Raw genomic sequence first — 21,646 nt, 5'->3', positions numbered from 1 at the left:
GGAAAATATTCTCAAAACTTTAGCTGGTACCATTCAAAAGTAACACTTATATAATATCTTTCACTTGAATGCACATCTGAACACCCTGTAATTTCTGGTAAAATTATATTAAGTTACATGTACTTATACTACAATCACAGTCCAACGAGATAAACCAAAACTGACTTTCGTCTGTAAACTAACAACAGAACTGAGAGATGAATACAGCCCAAATCCCCAGCTATTATTAAGTTATGTTAAAGCAGAGCTGTTGCCTAAGGACACAGCCTGATAACTGGAGCTAACTTGACCTAACGGCAGCTGCCACTGATAGCAGCAGTCCCACTCTGCCTTCCCCTGCTGCACGTTCTCACCTATTCCTTTGAGAGAACAACCAAAACAGTGAGGTGGTTCAGAAAGCTAAGTCAGCAAAACATTTTTTTTCAGTAGAGTCTAATTAGCTTTTTGTAGTGAAACTCTGTTGGGCAGTTATAATTAGGACAGGAGGCACTGTAAGGAACACAGCAGAAATGGGATTGCTTTTTTCAGTAGTCAGCTGTACCAGCAACCTGCACTCAGCTCTCCACAAGCCCACTCAGAGAACACTGCTCATGAACAAGTATGTTGTGCACTTTACCTTGTAGACTCTGTCGTCTTGGGTCCTTTATTCTCCAGCCAAGTGGTAATTGTCCGTTGTTTACAAGCTGAAAAAAACACAATCCACTACATTATTACATGGAAAATGATAAAATTGCAACACATTTACATATGAATAAGACAACTTGCATTGGATTAAGATAAAAACATCTCCATTAGGTCTATTATTGTTAGCACAGGAAGCATTCAGACACCAGTACTACTAAAACTACCTGCGACGCAGTATTTCATCTGTAACATAGCAAGCAGGTATAGCTTTAAAAACTCCAGGCTTCTTGTTTTTATTCCCCTCCAACACATTTTAAAAATAAGGTTAAAACTGCACAGTGAATCTTAAGATTTAAAGAAATAGCAACTTGAATTTTACTGCTGTCATTATCACCTTTAATTACTGCCACCAATACAGTAAGCCCTGAAAGACTTATGTGGGATTTCAGAACGAAGAAGCGATAGTACAAAACTTCAAAAGCAAAATCTGTTGAGGAGGCATCCTAAAACATCCAGCTGAGAACTTTATTTATATGTAGCATCCTGAGGGAGACTTAATATAAAGACTGTGCATATTACAAGTGACCACTGCTGAAAAAAGGACTTGTTTTTTTCCCTTCAACCATAAACTGTTGATAAAGCCTATTGATGTTTACTCCCCTAAACAGCAACAAAACACGAGGGATGTTTCTGTCACGTTCAATACCAACCACATCGATCACATTTGTTTGACCTGCCTCACTTCCATGAGGCTACAGTTCAGACAAGCTTTCAATAGAAGAACATCTCATAAAATAATTATGCAGAGACTCTGGAGGGCTGGGAGGAAGAAAAAAACTCAAAGCAGTTATTTCACAACTGGAAAGTAATTTTCGTTAGCATAAGCAGGGTTTCTTTTTGTTTTGTTGTTGTTTCTCAAACCCAGTTCTGAACATTTGGCAATTGGCTTCAGTTCCCTTTCTTTCTATTCGCTGGGTGAATTTACCTGCCTGTAATTTCTAACTTTCAAGGTGTTTCCTCACTGCTGTCAGGCAGGCAAGTAAAACTAGTTCCCTCGTTGCAACAGTAGATTTGCAGAACTTAAAAACCAGTACAACAGATTTAGCTATACTGATTCATGGTCCCTAAGGAAAGGCACCCTTTTACTGCTGGAAGTTGCGTAACACAGATACTTTAGGCCATAGGCAACTTCAGGACTTTGCTTCAGTGACACTTTCCCTAACAGCCAAGGCCTTGAATGCTTTTCCACAGCTGACTGTCAAATATTTTCATCGAAAGTATAAAATTTCTAGCACAAAGAGGAAATCTCCACAAATTATTTAAGTAACTTTAAGCTGATCCGAAAGAAACAATGGTGCAAAAACTGTGCCCATGTGAGACTAGGTCACTGGGGAGTAATGTCAAGAGAAATGTAGATTAAGGACACAAGCATACCTGTACCACGGAGGGGAAAAGAAGCAGCCAGATAAAACAGAAGGGATCCCCTCTTGAAATGGGGGATGAATAAAACCTCCTCAAAGGCAGCTAACTTTTGAGGTAAAAACTCGTGTGGAGAAAGGCAAGCTTATTACCTAGTGCAGTAAACAGAAGCAACAGCAGCAGCGGAACAGAACAAAACAGCTTTGGCTCGTTGGGTGAAAAGCTTCAGGGCATTTAAGCCTTACAGAGAGCAAACCCGTCCCTGACAGGAGCCCTCCCCTCCGGCAGCGCGGGGAGGCAGCCGCAGCCCCCACAGCCGGGCCGGACCCCCCCGCCCCCCCCCGCGCCTCAGCCACCGCCCCCCGGCGCCCACCTCTGTTCCCCACGGCGGTGCCGGGGCTGCCGCCGGCGGAGCTGCTGCCCCCGGGCCCCTCCTGGCGGGGGCCGGGGCCGGGTCCGGGCCCGAGCCGCGCTCTCTTCCCGGGGGGGTCCCGCCCGCAGCCCGCGCTCATCCTCGGCAGGGCCGCCTCCGGGCCGCCAGCGGCCGCCGGGGCCAGGCGGCAGCCGCCCGCCGGGGAGGGCGAGACGACGGGGCGGCCGCTCCGCCCCTCCGCATCCTCCGCGCTCGCTCCGCTGCTGCCCGGCCGGAGGGAGCGGGGGGCGCCGCCGCCGCGGCCCGCAGCAAAATGGCGCCGTCACCATGGCGACCGCACTCCTCCCCGCCGGCGGCCGCAAAGCGGGGCGGCTTTACGGCAGCGGCGGCCGCGGGCCCGGCGGCGCCATGGAGGGCGGCAGCGGCGGCAACTCCAAGGGCAGCGGCCTCGGCGGCCTCTTCGGCGCCGGCGGGGCCGGGTACTCGCACGCCGACCTGGCCGGGGTGCCCCGTGAGTAGCCGGGCGGCCGCCGGCCCTCCCCCGAGGCGCGGCCGGGTGGCGGGGGGCTGAGGGGCTGCCGGGCTCAAGATGGCGCCGCCCGCTCCCTTCCCTGAGGCGCAGCCCGCGCGGCGCGTGCGGGGCTCGCAGCCCCGCTCGGTGCCCGGCCTCGGGCAGCCCCCGCGGGCTGAGGGGGCGGGGGGAGGCGGCCGCGGTGACCGAGCGTTTCTTTTCTCTTCCAGTGACGGGAATGAGCCCCCTGTCCCCGTACTTGAACCTGGACCCCAGGTATCTTGTGCAGGTGAGCGCAGCGCGGGCCGCGGTGAGGCGAGGTGAGGTGAGGCGGTCACGCACAAAGACCTCAAAATGCCCGCAGTGCTCCACACTGCGTGCCCGGCTTCAGCCCTTGAAAGAATCATTTTTTTATGTTGTTCCCACTAAAAGCGTACAGTGCCGTGGCATCTAGAAGAAAACCCACTTTAATATAGGCAAGGCAGCTGTGTCAGCGCACTGCTGTTGAGCAGAAGAGGCCTTGCTCTCCTTCCTTCCCGCTCCAGGCACATGGGCCCAGCACGCCTTGCACAAGTAGGCACACCCTCCCCCGAGCCCGTCCAACCCCTAACAGCAGCCAGGAGCTCTGCAGTGCATGTGGATCGCCGCTCTGTACTGTGGCGAGCTGAAGCAGTTGACAGAGATGTTCAGCCAAAACCTGATACGGGTTCCACAAAGATATGTGCTGTCATCACAGCAGCCATAAATCTTATGCTGCTTTTCCTGTGTCACTTCTCAGCTGGAGTGAAGCCCTTATGAAGTAAAACTTTGGGTTTTATTCCCATAGAATAACATGGCTATTGCACTAATGACTTTGTAGTAATTAACGTGATAGCCTACAATCCACTGTGAGGAAAAAAAAATAAAAATCCAGTATTTCTTTTTCAACAATATTTACCAAAGGCTGAAAAGATTCAAGTTAATCCAGTAAGGATGCATGTCAATTATTTCATTTATTTATATATGGCTTACATTGTGTGCGAACGTGAAATTTTGCAGCAGTAGCACTGAAGGTCAACCATTGCATAGTATCTGCTAATCTGTGCCTTTTGTTTCATGGCACACCGGGTCACCGCATCTTTTGTAAGTGGAAAGCTCTGAATGTGGTAGTGAGGGCTGTTTTTTCTATTTCTTTCACTAAAAGCTGTTCTAGTCAAAATTGCAACCTAACATTCTTGTAACGGTAGGCAACAAGGGACATTCCAGCCAGACCCAGTACAGCCTCTGCTTGGAAGGGAGTCACTGGCGCAATTATCGTGCTTGCTGTTGTTGACTATTCAATAAAAAAAATACCAAGAAATTTAGACTTCAACCCAAAATACCCTCCAAAGTCATTTTATATAGCTCTTGTATTTAAAGAGCATCAATACACTTTCAGAACACTGAGTGAATAGTTCTCCCTGTGAAAGCCAGTGTTTTTGTTGAGAATCTTTAATTTTGATCCTGCCCTTACAGGCCAGGAATGCTGGCCATAATGAACGCTCTAGTGGTGGTACTCATGACTTTAAAACCTACTTTCTTTGTTAATTCCTTAATGCAGGTTGAAACCAATGCGTTTTCTGCAATGCTTTTGTTTACTTCATCAGGCATCCACTATAAATAGGCACGACATTCTGCCACAGAACTAGAGAGTGGATTTCCTAGGTTTTTGTCTGTGCAAAAACAGACACTACATACAGTGATTGCTCAATTTCCACTTTTTGGAGAATAGTAAAAGCTGTAGACAAATCGCTAACTAGCGTATACGCCACGGTTCTCCAAATATGTAGTTACAGAGGAGATAAATATGTTACAGGTTCAGTTTATTAATACTATATTCATAATTTTAGAAGCTGCATGTCCTTCTCTATTACGATCCACCCTTAGTGCCAAGTATGGACTAAGAAAACCAGTTAGAGTCAAATTCCTTGTGCCTGCAGTTGTGGTAATGCACCAAATAAAAAGGGGATGAATAATACCATGGCTAGAAAGCACAGAAACATAAAAAAAGATTTTAATGCTTAGGCACCTTATCAACATGTGTACATCTTGTTAGTGTCTCATAATGAAAAAAGTGCTTTGGCTGACCATACCTCTACCACGTGCTAATTAGCAGCAGGTTTTTTTATCGGTTCATCTTTTTAGACTAATTAGTTTTATAAGAACACAAGCTTGTCCTCATGGGAGAAAGACAACAAATGAAAAACTGCCAGCCTCATATTTTTCATGCCTAATCATCACTGGTTTTGAATGCATTCCTTACTTTTCTCATTTCTTCACAGTAGGTCACATATCTGAGTGCAGGGAAATACTTTGTATAATACAAGGACGGTTTTCCCTTTATTGTCAAAGTAGTGGGAAGCCTTAAGCATTACTGCATCCGTATAGGCTGCTCGGTGAGGAACTACACAGACAAGAGGAGAGCCTTTAAAGTACAGTGGGTCTTGTATTGTCTGCTTAAAGATAATAAATAAGCAAATAGTTGTAAAAAAAAAAAACACAGAATATAAATTTCATGGCTGCCTGATGCCATTTATAAAGTTATGACATCTGGAAAAGAAAGAGCACTCAAATCAGTTTATAGTTTTGAAGTATTTCTGTTCTTACTAGAATAGATAAGTTGCATATTCCATTTGAATGCTGCTGTAGACAACAGGTATCCAGAAATACTCATTGTATCTGCTTTTCTTTTAGAGCATTGCATGCATTTAAAAAAAAAAGGCCTACATTTCAAAGCAGGTACACAATACAAAGTTGTTTGTTTGTTTTCCCCTGCCAGGATACAGATGAATTCATCTTGCCTACAGGAGCCAACAAAACTCGGGGTAGATTTGAGCTAGCATTTTTTACCATTGGAGGATGTTGCATGACAGGTAGGTGGTCATGTTTGTACGTTTCCCAACTGTCCAGATGACACTGATTACAGCAGTAACTAGAGATCTTAAGTGTCTCATTCTGCAATCTTTATGTATAGTCTTGCATAAACAGCTATTTAACTTCACACTGTACACTTTGAATATTCTCAATGCCTGCTTCTGATACTGTCTTCTTGTTCATTTTCTCCTGGTAACGCCAGGGGCAGCATTTGGTGCACTGAACGGTTTGCGGCTTGGCTTGAAGGAGACTCAGAACATGGCATGGTCAAAACCTAGAAATGTACAGTAAGTGCCTTACTGCAAAATAAAAAGTTCATCTTGGTGACAAAGTTTTTTCTTCTAGCTTGCACAAAGATCTGAATAAGTTGCAAAAATAAATGTATTTTTTGTATCTTTGGTCAGGACAAACGAGAGTTGGTATTTATCAACATCAAGTTATGAAACACTTTTAGTTATAAAGTTGTTCAGTTCAAGGTTTTTGCTTTTCATTTAGTGACAATCGGTAGGTTCCCTGACTTATGTTTAGTACTTGAGACTAGGTTACTATTTCAATATTTACTGGAAATCTATTGCAACATATAAAAACACTTATGAGTTGAAAATATTTCCAGAAGAAATGTAGTTTAATCTGAGATATTTCCCCCCCCCTCACATTTATTTAAGAGCAAGTTCTCTGCATTCCTGAACTTTTCAAAACCAGAAAGAGTTTGGAGGAATGGGGGAACCTGCCTGGATTTGCATTAGAGATGAAATTACTGTCTGCTACTGAGCAAGCATTGCATGGTACAGTTTTTTCTGGATCACAGCCTCCACGAACACTCATGGCATTCCCACGTTGTCACCTTCTCTGATACTTTGAAATATTGCATTAAAACTGGGGACACCTTTTTCATGCAGTTTGCTACTCCTAGAGTTACTGGTAGTTTAGACACAACTAAAATAACAAGTGGCTGTGAGGAAGCCACAGTAAATCAGAGAAGTGAAATAACTGGGGGAAACCATTCTCATTCTTCCAAAATACTTTGGAAGAGGTAATTTTAGAGGAGGAGTTCAGTATTTCACAGTACCGTTTATACTAGCTGCACTCTTTTTAAACTATTGAACCAAAGTATTTCCACTAGAATTACATCTCTTCTGTAATGTTCTAGATAAACAGAATTGTATCTTACGCATTCATGATGAGCTGAGTCAAATACCTGTTAAGTGTGACTTTGACGGCTCCAGCCCAGCAGGTGGCAGTCAGTGCCCAGGCTGCTGTTTAGTAGCCCTTGCCCTTTAAGGGAAAAGGCACATTGAAGGTCATCATCGTCTTGAAGCAGCATATTAAGTTCCACGTTTTCCTAGTCAGAGGCAGGGAGGTGACATGCATTTCTAGATTTCCTTTAAATTTTATCCTTAATGTATGCTTCTTTTGAAATTTGAATTTTGCTACTAATCCCCCATCATCGGATAGCTCATGGTATGTCATAGATGTTAAAGTTAGAATTTTCTCATCAATTCTAAGCTTATGGAATATTGACAAAAAAAAAGATGGGGATTATAATCTCAATGAAATTATCAATACCCCAGTCTCTTGGGTGTTCTTCTGATTTCAAAGTGAAGTTTTCCATAATAATTTAGCTGATTATCTAACCACATTCGGAAATGGCCTGTGTCTGCTAATGAAAGTTATAAAAGAGGAAAAGTAGCAAGAAATGAACTCAAATCAGAAGGAACACAGTGTGTGATAGTGTCATTTCATTAAATGATGCACTAAACTCCAGTGGTAGTCAACTGTCCAGGGCAGCACAGTGCCTGTGATGGTGTTACACTGCTGGGAGATAAATGTCAGTCACTTCTTCTGGCTGTTGTCTCCGTTCTGGAGACAGCTGAAACCAAGGAGAAGTGGCCTTGTGCTTCCATGAGAGTGTGCTAAGGGCTTGCTATCCCTCTAGTGCTAGTCCGGAAGCATACACGCAGAAATGTTCAGGGTACCTTGCTTTTGCTGTGTGCTGCCTTTGACAAGTGGAAGCACAGAAGGACTGCCTCTTTTCCTCCTGATGTGCTCTTTTTTCAGACTTGCTTTTGATATCTACTCCATTTTTTCCCTGACACACAATGCCAGTTTTGCCTGCAGCTTCTGGAAGAGCACTCTAGCTTTCTTAGAGCTCTTCTACCCAGTTAAATCAGCATAAGCATATCAGTCATTCCCAATAGCTACATGAAGTCACTGCATAACAAACAAGGTACTAAGGTTAGAAAGTCATTTGTAAGGAAGAGATCGGACTCTTGGTATGGTGCAGGTCTGACTTGAAAGAAAGATATTCTTCTAAAGACTTGACAGGGATAAATATTTGCCTCGAGTATTGCATCCACTGTCATTTGTAGTATTCATGATAGAAGAGATTGTACTACCGAGTTGTGTGCTTCTCAGCACTGCTTTGTTTTGGAAGGCTTTTTAGTTCATTTGTTCAGTTTTATTAATAAATGTGTAAACACTTTACACCTGCTGTCATAAACCCTATAGCATTAATTCTTTGGATGCTCCTTCAATGTAAACACAGTACTAAAGCTTTTAATACCTTTTAAACTCCCTTACAGAATTCTAAATATGGTGACAAGGCAAGGAGCATTATGGGCCAATACTTTGGGATCTCTGGGTAAGTGAACTTGTTATTTTATGGGAAAATAATTTATAAAGATGTAACTATTTGAAGGCAAAGTGTATCCTTCTAAATGTTACTTATGACTTCCCCCAGGAAAAAAGAAATGCAAAGGTTCCTTTGAGACATGAGGTTGTTTCAGCAGACACTGGAAAGGAATTAAAGGCCAAAATTGAGTTTTAAGCACAAGTAGCCAGAGGCCTGTAATTAGAAAACAGTATTTTTAGCATATTAGAAGCAAGAACTCTTGCTATGGAATAACAAGAATAACAGAAAACTGTAGGCAATGCTTATTTGTTATTAAGTTTCAGTTAATTTTGCAACCTAAGGCAAAAAAAAAAAAAAAAATGAATCCTTTTGAAGTAACCTTAACAACCTAAAAAGATTTTGGTCATATGAGCAATTGCCTAATGTCTGTCTCCAGTTAAAAAGTCAAAATGTTCTGTGAAAGTAATGTGATAGCAACTACAAAGATTTATCCTTTTATGGTGGTAGCTTAGAAAAATTGCAGATGATTCTACCCCACTTCAGATCTAAACATTGCTTATAACTAAGACAGATTGAATTACTACTGGTTAAAAAGGGGCAAAGAGCAATCAAAAACCTGATGTGAGAAAGAAACTTCTCTGTAGGCTGAGGTTGGGGAGAGGGGAGAATCACATGGTTTGCCTCAGAAAAACAACTTCTTAAAAGTGAAGGGAATAACTAATGCCCTAGAGAACAAACCCTTGGGTTTGTTCTGTATATTCCCCTCCTGCTCCCCAGTCTTAAAAGAACAAATGAGGCTCAGATACTTTGAAAGGAGAAAGAACTGATGAAAAGAAGTTACTTTGAAGTAGACTAATGATGGGACTCATTACACCATAAAGTGGTAATGGAAGAAAAATCATCGATATTTTAAAACAAGTTAAATCACATCATAATCCATTCTACAAATATTTTAATTTTGAAAAAATACTAAGCACAGGCTAAGTTGCATTTATTACATTTTTTTTTAGTCTTATTTTTAAAGAGTAGGTTAGCTTGCTGCTTAATTCAGGCATCAACTTTTGAGGCATAATGTAGAGGCCATGGCTAGAGACGGGATCCTGGACTACAGCGGGCATGACAATTTCCATAGGGGATGCCTATTGCCTAGTAGTTTTTTCTCTCTCTCTCTCTTTTTTTTTTTTTTTTTTTTTTTTGTGAGGGAGCCTGAGGTGGGGATTTTCTTTTTCAACTCTAATCAAAACATGTCTGAAAGATGAGATGCAGGGACACTGCAGTTCAAGGTTCATGGATGAGTGACACATTAACTGTTTCTTTCAGCTGTGTTTGAAGAAAGATTACTCAAGAAGATATTTGTGCATTCCAACAACAAATTGTTATTTTCCTTGTAAAGCATAAGCTCCCGAGTCACAGGGTTAAGCAGAACTGATATTTTGGGAGTTGGTTTGAGCTCTGCCTTGTCCTGGTTATGAGACATCTTTGAAAAAAGCTGAATTATTTTTGCATATGATTTCACTTCTGCAGTATTTCTGTGTCTCAAATTCCTTTTGTCCCTACTGACAATTTTTGTCATTCTGTTCCTAAGCAGACCCACATTAACACCTGGGTTAATGTGGCTCCTCCTTTCCGTCATTGTTTATACGACATGCTACTAAGACAAGGAAAATATCATTGCCTATGCTGCATGAAAAAGATGCTTTTGTCTCATTGACTTTAATATGGTTGCTTATGAAGAACTCAAAGCAGAAGGAAGGATTTTAATTCTTGGAGGGCCAGGGCTGAAAGTAGCAGTGTCTTTTTCACTTTAAGACACCGACCTACTCCTGTTCTTTGTAACCGTGAAACATATCACAGGACTCCTTGTGGGTAGATGGGGGAGCTTCTCCTTTCTTCAGAAAGCCTAGTTTATATGTGCATACGTACTGGAAACCCATGCATTACACCCTGTAATCCTTCTGGGACAGTCCTCAGAGTTTTCCCGAGCCTTGGGACAAGGCTGTCATATGAGGCAGAGGTGAAGCAATCGTAAATGTCAAATCCTAAGCAATGTAATAAGCATATATACAGGAAACGTAGGCCATTGATGTCCAGTCCTTGATACCATAATCTGAATGCTACACCTAAAAAACTTGCATTATACATATATTATAGCTTAGTAGTGTCATGCAGAGGGCAATATAAAGCCTGCCAGTATGGAGTTAAACCTTCAGAAGCTTTATAAAACAATTGGAACTAGGAAAATAGGCTTAAGCTTCTGTCAGTGCTCTAGATATTCTGTTTGTTGGGTCTTGAGGTAGCATTTTTCATGATGTCTAGTACTAATTTCTACTTTATAACCAAATTACAGCTAGAGAAGGAAAGATCATCTGTGGAAACAAATAGGTCTGGCATAAAAACCACAGACAGAATTTGGTAGAGGATTCTCACCCTTTAAGAAAAGGGAAGAATCTGTGCATACTCTAAGTATTTACACTGACCCTGAATTCTAAGCCTTACATTTCAGAGAATGGGACTTTTAACATGGCTTTCTTAATGCTTTTCTTTTCCAGCTCTACTTTACAGTGCATTTGGAGTCATCATTGAAAAAACACGAGGTGCAGAGGATGACCTGAATACCATAGCTGCTGGAACCTTGACAGGAATGCTATACAAAAGCACTGGTAGAGTGACGGAATATTTCTAGTTTTCCTCTTGTGCTTTATTCTTCTTTTAAGATTATTAATTTTCCTAAATACTGCTTTGTTGTGATAATAGAGAGTATAAAAATGGTTCGTTAGGCACAGAACTGGAAGGTAGCTGTTGCTATGTCACTTGCAGCAGGTTTCGCCTTGAAGCAATCAGGTTGTGTTCTGTATATTCCTCACCTCCCATCCCAAACCTCCCCTTCATTGTGGATGGCAATTCCCATTCCCTTGTATCCACTAGCAGACTTGAGAGTGTTGTTTTTTATTCCTGCTATACCTGAAAAACATGGCTAAGAATGAGCTGGGTGTGCATTTTGTATGATCTCACTATAAACCTAAGTAAACACTAGGCTGTTTATTCAGTATATAACAAACAGAGGCTTTCAGGATTATTGTTAGGTCTGTGCAAGTTAGAAAGAAAAGGAACTTGTATGAAGTGCAAGTTTCCCATCAGGAGTCTTAGCTACATGAAAAATGGCTGGGTTAGGTCTCAGTTATTTGCTAGATTCAGTGAAGTTAAGTATCTTCTTTCAGCTAATGGAAATTATTTATTTATGCAAGTAAAGAAAAAAACGTAGGTTGATGCTGTCAGATTGAGGTTAAGCAACGACCAGATATATTAAAGTAAGGTGAGACTGTGGCCTTCTCTAACCGTAGATGAAATAGTGATATTTGTCCAGTACAATTCTAAATAATTTGAGACAGAATTACTTTTGAAATGAGAGTTAATTAAAATCACTTGCAAGGAAGGTTAAAAAAAGCACACAGTAATTCAGATTTAATACTTGAGAAAAGTTTTTGGTAAAGCTGAGTTTTTATGGATTCACATCATTAAAATGTGCAGAAAAATCAATATATTTGTAAAGATATAACTTAGTTGTTTGTGCAGCTGTTGCCTTATGGTAGGACTCTACTCTTTGCATAGTGATCAAGACCAGCAAACAATGTTATTTGAGAACAGCGTGGATTTAAGGTTAGCTGGCTGATGAATACTGAATTGTTTGCAGAAGAGGGGGGCTGAACTGCATCAGCAAAGCTTCTGCTAACATGTATTCCAGGCTCAACAATTGAAAAAGTGCTTTTTTTAAGAGGATTATTGGGTACCACAGATTGACATTACCATGGGAAAAAAATACATGAGTTTTAAGTATCTTGGTAAAGGTTAGATTGTATGTTACTAAGGAGATAGTTTACAGCTAACCCATGTGCTTTTGCATACCTTACTGAGCCTTAGTGCCTTAGAAATATTCCTGAATGTCATCTGTATATATAGAACAAGACAGCATGAGAAATCTTATTCTCTTCTTCACCTAACCTAATTAAAAGCAAAAGTAATTGGCTTGAGCAGTCTTGTAAGTGCTAGCTTGTGCACTTACCCTTGCAAGAACATATGGCTCTCTTGTAATGTTACTTTGGAATTTCATGAGTGATGTGTCAGATTGCCAATAACAGCAGGATAGGTTGGCAGTATCGAATTCTAACATTTTCTGTACAAAGTCATTAAGGAGAATTGCCATCTTGCACTCCAGAGGAAGCTTCCCCCGTGCCTTTCAGAAGTAGAGGTGGCATGATGTGCAGCCTCTTTTGGTGCTGTGTAACCATGCATAAGTACTCCTGTCACATGCCATCATCTGACATAATAATACCTTCCCCGAGCACAGTGGGACTTCTGTTTTGTAACATAAGATCTATTGAGGTAATAGTCACACTGATAAAGGTAAACATAGTGAATAAGTTTGTGTTCATTACAGTGTTGTATTTCAAGTATGCCTCCTACTTAAGGAGGAGGAGGAACTAAAGGCACAGGAACTAAAATGTATTTTCACCATATATAGGGAATTTGGGTGGCAAAGTAGATCTTGAAGGTAAAGCCTTAATTCTGGAAGTGTGAAAGATATCTACAACTGTTCGAGGAGCTGAATTCCAACCTTATTTTCTTCCGTCCCCCCTTTCTCTGTTCTACCCATCTTGCTTTTTCTCCCATGCTTCCTTTCCTGTCACCTTATACCAGAGTGCCCTTCCTAATTCAGTGTGGTAGAGCTTCCTTTTAAAGCTACACCTTTACCCAGCGTCAATACTTGTATCTAAAAAGCCTGAAATACTTAGAGCCATATGCAAATGATCAGTTCATATCTGTGGTGTGTATTAAGCTTGTAATCATGGGGTTTTGTGGAATGCCATGTTGTGTTGGCATTAAAAAAGAAAAATTGGAAGGCTGAAATATTTCCTATAAAGCCCTCATCAGTTTAGTGACAGCCAGAAGCTCCCACAAACACCCCTTATCAAATCAAGACTATTCTGTAATTCAGAAGGGGTGGACACAGAGCTGGTAGAGGCAGCGTTGTTCAAGCACTCAGAGTTTCCACTTCCATCATTTCTGTTTTGTAAAGAGGTAAGGAATGTGTTTAAAAAGAAACTGTATAAAGAAAGGCAACTTTTTTTGTTATGACTTCCTGGCTTTTTTGTTATGACTTCCTGGCATAGCACTGATGGAACAAACATCAGCAATTCCGCTGCACAGAAAAAAAATCCCCTTTTGTGTATAATACAAAGCCTCCCTGAGACTGAGTTTCTGAAACTGGAGTGATGAAGCCTTTGGTGAGGGGGATGAGTGGACAGAAGGAAAAGATTTCTTGAAGGTTGAAATTTGTTGCCCCAAACTGGTCCCAGTTTTCACAAGTTGTCCTTGCAGAGGTGTTAATCATTACCAAAATACTAGCAGTCAGAAAAAAAAAAAAAAAAAAAGGCTTTCTGAGGCACCCACACTCTATAGCCATTGGTTTGCAAGCAGTTTTGTGCAAAGCTACCTAACTCACACAGCTTATGCACAGAGGTCTAAAAAAGCCTGCAGTGAGGACTGTGGACGTTCTGCCCTCCTGTGTTCGTTGGAAGCAGGGTTAGTCACTGAAAGTTCCCCATTGCAAGTGACTGAAGCAGCTCAGCCCCCAAGGCTTCTGATGGGCCTGCAGTGAGTCAGGCGCTGTCAGCTCACCACAGTTAGCATTAACGTAGAACCCATCTCGGGTGTGCCTTAGGTGAACAGATGTGTTGAAAGCAGAACTAGTTAGAGGAACCTGGAGGCAGCACACCTCTAGCTTTCACACTGGTTTGAAGTGAAATTTAATACTAGGATTATTGGCTAGCTTTTATCCCAAATGTAGCATTACCAAAGTACAGCACTAGCTAGCTACACTAAACTTTGCATTTCATGAAATCTACACTGCAAGCTCCCACCCTGACTTTTATCCAGAACTCTCAGTTTATGGGATGGATGAAAAAAAAAAGTCTTTGTGTTTCCTTGTCAGTGGCATACAAAATAGTGTTGCAACGTAGCAAAACTAAAACAGGATTGACTAGATGGCAGTCTGATTCCCTAAGTCCACCAGGATGGCTTTTCCTTCTAATCAGACATTACTCTTTATTCTTCAGCTTCAAACCAAGGTAGAAATGAAGGTCTGTTAGTTCTGCCAGCTCAGAACAAATACATATTTAGCTCTTGTATACATTTTCAAGCTCTTTTCTAAATCAAACATCTTTCATTTTCTCATTGTTATACTGGACTCTGAAAGTAGCAGAACTCCAAGCGCTGCCTGTCCCTGTGCACTCTGCCACTTATTCCCCCTCACCCATCAGTGATGCACGTGGTTCCGGCCATGTCACAAAGGTACAGGTGGGCGAGGATCCTACCCGCCTTCTTCGGCTCACGGTATTGATCCGTCAGGAGGAAAGATACCGAACCAGGTGGGACTTTGCTCTGACCCAGGGTGACAGGCAGTGGTTTCTCACTGAATCTCCCGACATGGAGTTCACTGAACAGAAAAATTACATAACTGTTAACTTTTTATCTGAGCATTACTCAGGTTGTAGCTGTTCTGTTTCTTAGATTTTTTTTTTCCATTGGACAGCAGAGGAGATAGGAGCAAGAACAGACTAGTCCTTTGGACAAATTAAATTATTTTGTTTACTGTACTTCTGTGCAGTAGGGAACTGATAGGATTCCTCATGCTTTTGCACAGCAGATGGTACATCATTTAGTATAAAATCGTTCCATCTGAAGAGAAATGCATGCTGGCAATAACTGAAGGCAATAGTTGTCCTTTTAAGACCTCAGTCAATATATCACTAATTAATTAAGAAGGGATAAATATTATATTGCTAGCAGTAAAGTCTAGACAGAACTAAAGATCAGTGTTGTGACTGCAGCAGGTAGGAGTTGAGGGCAGCTGGGTAAGCTAAGTACATCTACAGCTGTAAGAGGATCTTCCCTTTGGGTTCAATCTTTTTCTTAGGGCCAGACAGGCTTCTCTCAGTTCTGTTTGGGAAGGTGGGGGAGATGGAAAGGAGCTGTTTGCAGACTGCTGCAGGTATGGCTCTGGGATATCTTAGTTTTCTGCGTTATTTGGAGAAAAGCAAGTAAATGGTTTGCTTCTGAACTTAAGCTTTATGTCAGCCACTTTAGAAATGAGTAATCTCTGTTAAAACCTCCTTTAACATCATAACAAGTCTATAGGACTATTAATCAAATGGTGCCTGCTGAAAGAATTTTGATTCAGGTCTGAAGTGAGCAAGATAAGGGCAAATTCCAAGCAGATGTTCAAGGTAACGGCTTGTCAAGGCTTTTTTTTTTTTTTTGGTTACTTGAGAGTTCGTGTCCAACAATACTCGTGGCCACTGAGTCAGCGCTGCCATCTGACCAGATCTGCTAAGCAGAAACAGCAAACGAAGCTCTCCCTGCTGCAGAGATCTGCAGGGTTCGTGCTGCCTTTTACAGTACCTGCACTGGTTTCCTGTAACTAAGTGCTGCTGGCCTCACTCAGTAAGATGGAATTTTATTGCATGCCATACAACTTCAACAGCTTTAATAGCTATGAATTGTAAATTGAATGGTAAATGCTTCCATTTTTTCCTAATGTGGCCTTCTCAACATGGTTGCTACAGGAAATTTTCTCACTTTCAGGCTCTTGTTTCTGTGTTTTCACCAAGGTACTGTCTGAGCTGCAGCGGTTTGAAAACAGAACATTTCTCTGCAATGTTTCTTGCTTCTGAAAGGAAAATTATTACAGTTTCCTCGGTAATTCCTGAACCCACAGACTTGGCCCACACTTAAAAGATTTCATTAAATTATTCCCATGGAGCAACAGAAGGAAACTCCTAGAGTTTTCTCCTGAAATGGGACCACCCACAGATGCTCAACAAATATTTGTCTGAAGGTTCAGAGTGTCCAATTAGCTACCACCACACTTCAATTTGGAATCAAAGCTGAGGTTGCCTTGTACATCTGGAAAATCAACCCTTTTAAGTCATTTTAGAAATACTTTTGTTCCTAGAATCCCTAAAGGAAGGGAAGCTGTTTGCATTCTGAGTATCGGAGAGAAAGGCAAAACTAATTATGTTTTAGCTGTTACAGTGCTTTTGTATGGCAATATAAGGGTCTGGGTTTTCAGTTAAGGTATTTCTAATGTTTACCATTGGATGTTCTTGCTTTAAATATCTCACAAAGTGATAGTGAAGTAACACATTCTGAAAATAGAGGCAGTGAGGTCCTAAAAAAAGATTTTGTTCTTATGTTATATGATGTAGGTCATGGTCTTCCTTACTGTGAGTCAAATGCAGTGTTAGAAGTGGCTCCTGCCACAAGAAATGCAGAGCTGTGCTGTTAGAGTGTGGAGTCACTGCAGTCTACTCTGAAACATTTCATAGGGACAGAACTCTGGCGGAAGGGTGCATCAGCTGCAGCCAAGCAGCACATGAAGTTGTCATTTTAGAGATCATCAGATGGTTCTTCAGAAAGCCACAGCTTCTCAACTGCTGTGAAAGCGGCCCGATCTCAAAAATACCTGCTTTCACAAGTGTCTGTCAGCTGGAACTTTATCTTACTCCAACATGCAAGATTAGAGGCTTATAACCACATTTCTAGCAGGGTTTATCAAGGCAGACTTGGTATCTGAGGCTTGCAAAGGGTGACTGTAGAGGAGGGGTGAGAACTTGGTCTATCGTGGAAACACAGCTGAGATGGGAGTGGAGAATTTTATTTTTTTAAACACAAGGTAATCTTCTCAGAGGGCTTAATATTTCCTGCCCAGCAACTGGGCTGCATTCTGCAGTGCATTGCTGTTTGATGTTTGCCACAGACCTGGAGGTTTTTACTCAAATGCAAATCTAACCAGTTGTGGAGAGGAAAGTTCTTTCTTTAATCTTTTTTTTTTTTTTTTAATTTACTTTGGGTAGCTCAGAGACCAAGTTACAGGGCAGGGTTTTTTTGTTTGTTTTGTTTGTGTTTGTTTGTTTTTTTTTTGTAAAACTTCATAGCAGAAACAGAGAACTTGTTAAGAAACACTTCTCATGGGGTTCCTGTTCTGATTTCTTTCCAAACTAACTTGTAATGCATCTAATATGAACTGCACAAGGTTATTTTCTGTTCATGAAAGGCTTCTACTGAAACATCTTCAGCGAAGTCGTAGGTACCATAAACTGGCTACAGGAGCCACAGATTGCTTTAGGCCTGTGCAGTTGAAACGTTTTAAGTGGATTTAGGGTTGCCATCCTCACCTGGTGTACTGCTCATAGCACAAAGGAGGTGTTAAGAGGTGTGTGTATTTCCATATGCTGAAGCCATCTTAGCAGCACCGTGCCCAAGTCTGTATGGATGCTACAAAATGGCTCAGCTATCCAAATTAAAAATATTTCTCTTAGACAATCCTAGCTTCCCAGAACCTGAAACAAGGCTTGATCAGTCTCCAACCTACCTTTCTTCCTTAGGAAGAACACCATTTCAAGGTGAAAAGAGGGAAATTAGACCTGGAGGTCAAGGAAAGGGCCTACAGAAACAGCCATAGCCCTGTACTGCATTGTGCTCTGTGAGGATGTTCATGTTTCACGCATTTCCCTGTATAGCTGCAAGAGGGTAGGAGCCCTCTTTTGGAAGTTTCTTCCATGAAGAATTGCTACTTCACATAAACAGCAGAACACCAGGCTCATGTTTCATTCATTTTTCCCCACAAAGTAACAAGCATTCAGTATTTTTACAGGTAATCCCACACATCAGTGTTGCACAAAGTGTCCTTTAAATGTCACCTGTGGCTTTTTGCCAGAAGCTGTTTGCAGCTGGATTATCCTGTGCACACCATTGTGTACTCAGCTGCAAGCCCTTCATGTGAAAAGGCTTTTTGTGCAACAAACTGAGGATAAGTTACCAAAAGCAGGCACCTGTATTTGAGTCCCCTTAAAGCCTGGTTTAGGCAGGTAGGTACCGAAGTGGCACAGCTTTCCGTACTGCTTGGAGCTTTGCTTAGAGCTGTTGAGCTCTCAGCAGTTAGGGCAGCAAACTCGTATCCCTAAAAACCCAACCCACAGCCAGCCTGGCAGTGAAGCTTCCGAGCAGCGTAGCCAGCTGTGACCTCTAGTTCCAAGTCCGAGTGCGGCTGTGCCCTCTGCAGCTTCCTGGTTCCGCTGCATGCCCAGGCAACCGGAATTGCTTTAACAGCTCCACTGACATCCATCTAACCTTGCAACACATGTAAGGCTGCCTCAGTGTAGCTGCAGCCAACAGCTTCCTGCCTCACTACAAGCCTAAAGGCAAACCTGTGAGACAGTTTATGGGCCATAATTGGGGGGGAGGGGGGGGTAAATCACCAATTGCTGGGATGCATTTCCTTTCAAAGACTGAGCAGCTTGAATCCCACTGTCAGTTTTGCCAATAAAGCAGGCAGGTTTTATCTAGCTGTACATTGAAACTGTCCTTGTCCTATATACTGTACACATATCTGGCTTGCTTAGTTTGGGATTGATAAACATTGCAGAATCAAAACTCAGTGAATTTTCCCCAGTGTTGGAGGCTCAAGTGCTCAGGTGTTCCCAGAACACACTGCTAACTGCACACAGCCTGACCAAGGTTTGAGTAAGCAGCTTTAAGAAACATGTTTGTCCATGTGACTCAGTTTTTGCCATTGCAAGGTGACTTTGAAGATGAATAGTAATAAAAATCGAGAAAGTTACCCAGTGCATGCCCTAGTAAATTCTTGCCAGTTGATCCCTTTCATCTCCACCTCCCCCTCCACCAAGCTCTTAAAATTCCCAAAACACGAAAGCAGCGATAGGCTCTGTCTGATGGCCCTCATGACTCTCTAGTGCCCCAGGTTATGTCTACAGCAGCTCCTGTTGTGGTCAGTTATTACTGTGTGAACTGCTCTGTAGTGCTTTGCTAAGGCCACAGCGCCAATACGTCAGCAGGAATTTGACAGGCAGCCAAACCATCAGAATTAGTGGGTGGATTAGGGAGTTACCTCTCCTGAGCTTGGGAGCTGGTTTGATGGGAGGGTGGAAGTCTCACAGGTACCCTTGCTGGAAGGTTACTCTAAAAAAGCAAACCGGTATTCAGATGTTTCTGGATTTGGACAAATTCCTGGAAGTTGCTGCAGTTAACCATTTCTTGGAAGCAAGAACTCTGAGTTTTAATCTTTTTCTTTGTAGGTGGAGTACGTGGGATAGCACGCGGTGGTATCGCAGGCCTGACGCTCACTGGCCTCTATGCTCTGTACAACAACTGGGAGCACATGAAGGGCTCCATAGCCCGGCAGTCGCTCTGAGCAGGGCAGCCAGCGCTGGACAGAGGACACGGTTGCAGTCACCAATCAAATCAGTTGCAAGACCTGTCTGGTGCCCCTTCCTATTTTATTTACAATTAGCGTGAAACCAAGGGAAGCTACGCTGGGAGGAACCTCTTGACACCATTTGGCTGGACTGGCCCTTTCCCTCCTGCCAGCTGCTTGCTGGAGGCAGCAATATTTGTTGGACCCGCGAGTGAGCAGAGTGGCCACCGAGATAGAGTCTCCCTGACATGCTCGCCAGCTAGCCCTGGGCCAGAGCTCCACAGCATGCTCCAGTCCCGTAGCTGTACCTGCTGCTCGGTTGGGTGGCATGTCCCACCCTGACAGCGCCTCCTAATAAAGTCTGTGTCCGTAGAGCTGCACTGCACTCCTTCAACACCCAGAGCTCCAGCAGCGGCTGGCACAGGGCAAGGCTTGGCACTCGTGCAGCTCAGGATAAGCTGTTAAAAGGGATACTGGAATTAATAAAAAGGGTGGTACTTACGCAACACTTCTTCCTATGCTTTGCTGTTCCTGCTGTTAAGACAATGAGGGGCTGCTCCTTAATTTAGTTTAGAAGGACTGCTGGGATAGAGTCATGAGGGAGTTGGGTGAGAGGAAAAGAACTAATGGGTGATGCACAATGGTAGTGAGGCATACTGGGCAGGGGCTGGCTGACCCTGCTCCCTGACTTGTAACCAACACAAAAGTAGTTGTTTTTTGGTGCTGTGCCTGAAACCCAGTAACTGTTGCAAGACCCCTGTCATTGGGTTATAAAAACATTTAGGCCTTCTAGGACCTTAAAACTTGTTCAGCCAATAATCAGAAACCAAGACACAGAAGTGCTACTCTTGTTTTCTATTCCAGGATTTATAATTAATGCATTCCCTTCTACCTCCCTAAGTAGTATTGGTAGGTTATTGGCAAGATAGATAGATATACGTGTTCTTCAGTGTTGAAGCAAAAGCAGGTATGAAGTATTTTTTGCAAATGAATTGAATGGTGAATTGTGAATTAATTTGCTAGTTAAAATTATTGTATAAAAGCTATTTAAGTTTTTAAGTAGGATAACTAAATAGATCAGAGAGAATGCAAAGGTCAGGGAAAAAGGCAAGAAATGTACTGTACTGCTCAGCAGGTAACGTAATGCAAAACTTTTGATAACTATGATATACCCAACAAAACAGAAACAATAGGGCAGTAGAAAAAAAGTGTAAGTGCTTACCTTTCTTTCTCTCTCTGTCAAGAAACCTTTCTTGAGGAGGAGAGGTCTGAAGACCACCTTCTTATAGCAAGCTCTTTAGCTAACGAGCCTTCACAGTTGACCTCAGTTAGCTTTGCTTGCTACCAGCTCAAAGCAGATGCTCCATGCCAGCACTGAGCTAGATGTAGCACAAAGGAAAGCAGACTGTTTTCTCACCAGCATTGTCAATGTTGTTTCTTGTTGAACCTTACTTACGTTCTGCTTTCTTTCAGTAGGTTGTGTATCAGTGTTGTGGTGTAAGAGTCAGCCCGCCTAGCGCATACTCTTTTCAGGGCTGTACCACAAGAAACTCTTGTCCTACCTGCAGACTGCAGAAAGGTGACTGGGGTGCTAGCTGCGCAGCAGGACACGAGAGAAATGCATATGTTTTTTTTTTCCTCCAGGCTGCTTTTTCTCTCCTCATTGGCATCAGAGGGATCTTCCCCTCCTGTGCTTCTTGGTTTCATTTAATAGGATTTGTACTCCTATGCGCTTAACAACAGAGGCTTGTTGGCCACTTCTGGGGCTGCTGGTGGAGGAGGATTGCTTTTAAGTGTCTGGAACTTTGCCAGGTATCTCGTATTTTTGCTAGAGACTTTGTCAGGAATGAAATGTGACCCAGGAGCTCTCTGCTCCTAGCTGAAATAGGAAAGCTGTGAATTGGAGCAAATGGCTTTCCTCCT

General features: G+C 42.5%; 2 protein-coding genes across 4 annotated transcripts in view; one reads left to right on the top strand and one right to left on the bottom strand.

The window, feature by feature from the left end:
• The window catches only part of PARG (poly(ADP-ribose) glycohydrolase), a 63,569-nt gene extending 60,997 nt beyond the window's left edge, over positions 1–2,572 (bottom strand). For 2 of the 3 annotated variants that reach the window (XM_084525327.1, XM_084525328.1), the window contains exons 1-2: positions 2,417–2,560; positions 617–683 (exon numbers count right to left, since the gene is read on the bottom strand). In XM_084525327.1, the coding sequence (XP_084381453.1) occupies positions 617–683; positions 2,417–2,555 (206 nt within the window). In that variant the 5' untranslated portion in view covers positions 2,556–2,560. Of the gene's footprint in view, positions 1–616; positions 684–2,416 lie in introns of all 3 variants that reach the window. The other variant, XM_084525326.1, reaches the window with a different exon arrangement.
• A 23-nt stretch (positions 2,573–2,595) lies between these two features.
• On the top strand, positions 2,596–20,229 carry LOC311439536 (mitochondrial import inner membrane translocase subunit Tim23-like). Its single transcript, XM_084525352.1, has 7 exons — positions 2,596–2,927; positions 3,158–3,216; positions 5,725–5,818; positions 6,022–6,106; positions 8,402–8,460; positions 11,001–11,111; positions 19,605–20,229. The coding sequence occupies exons 1-7, from the start codon at positions 2,744–2,746 to the stop codon at positions 19,718–19,720; spliced, it is 708 nt and encodes a 235-aa protein (XP_084381478.1). The 5' UTR covers positions 2,596–2,743; the 3' UTR covers positions 19,721–20,229.
• Positions 20,230–21,646: the final 1,417 nt, after the last annotated feature.

The sequence above is a fragment of the Aythya ferina genome (assembly GCF_964211825.1).
Source record: "Aythya ferina genome assembly, chromosome: 7".
NCBI classification, from domain to species: Eukaryota; Metazoa; Chordata; class Aves; order Anseriformes; family Anatidae; genus Aythya; species Aythya ferina.
This window is presented reverse-complemented; position numbering and strand designations above follow the sequence as displayed.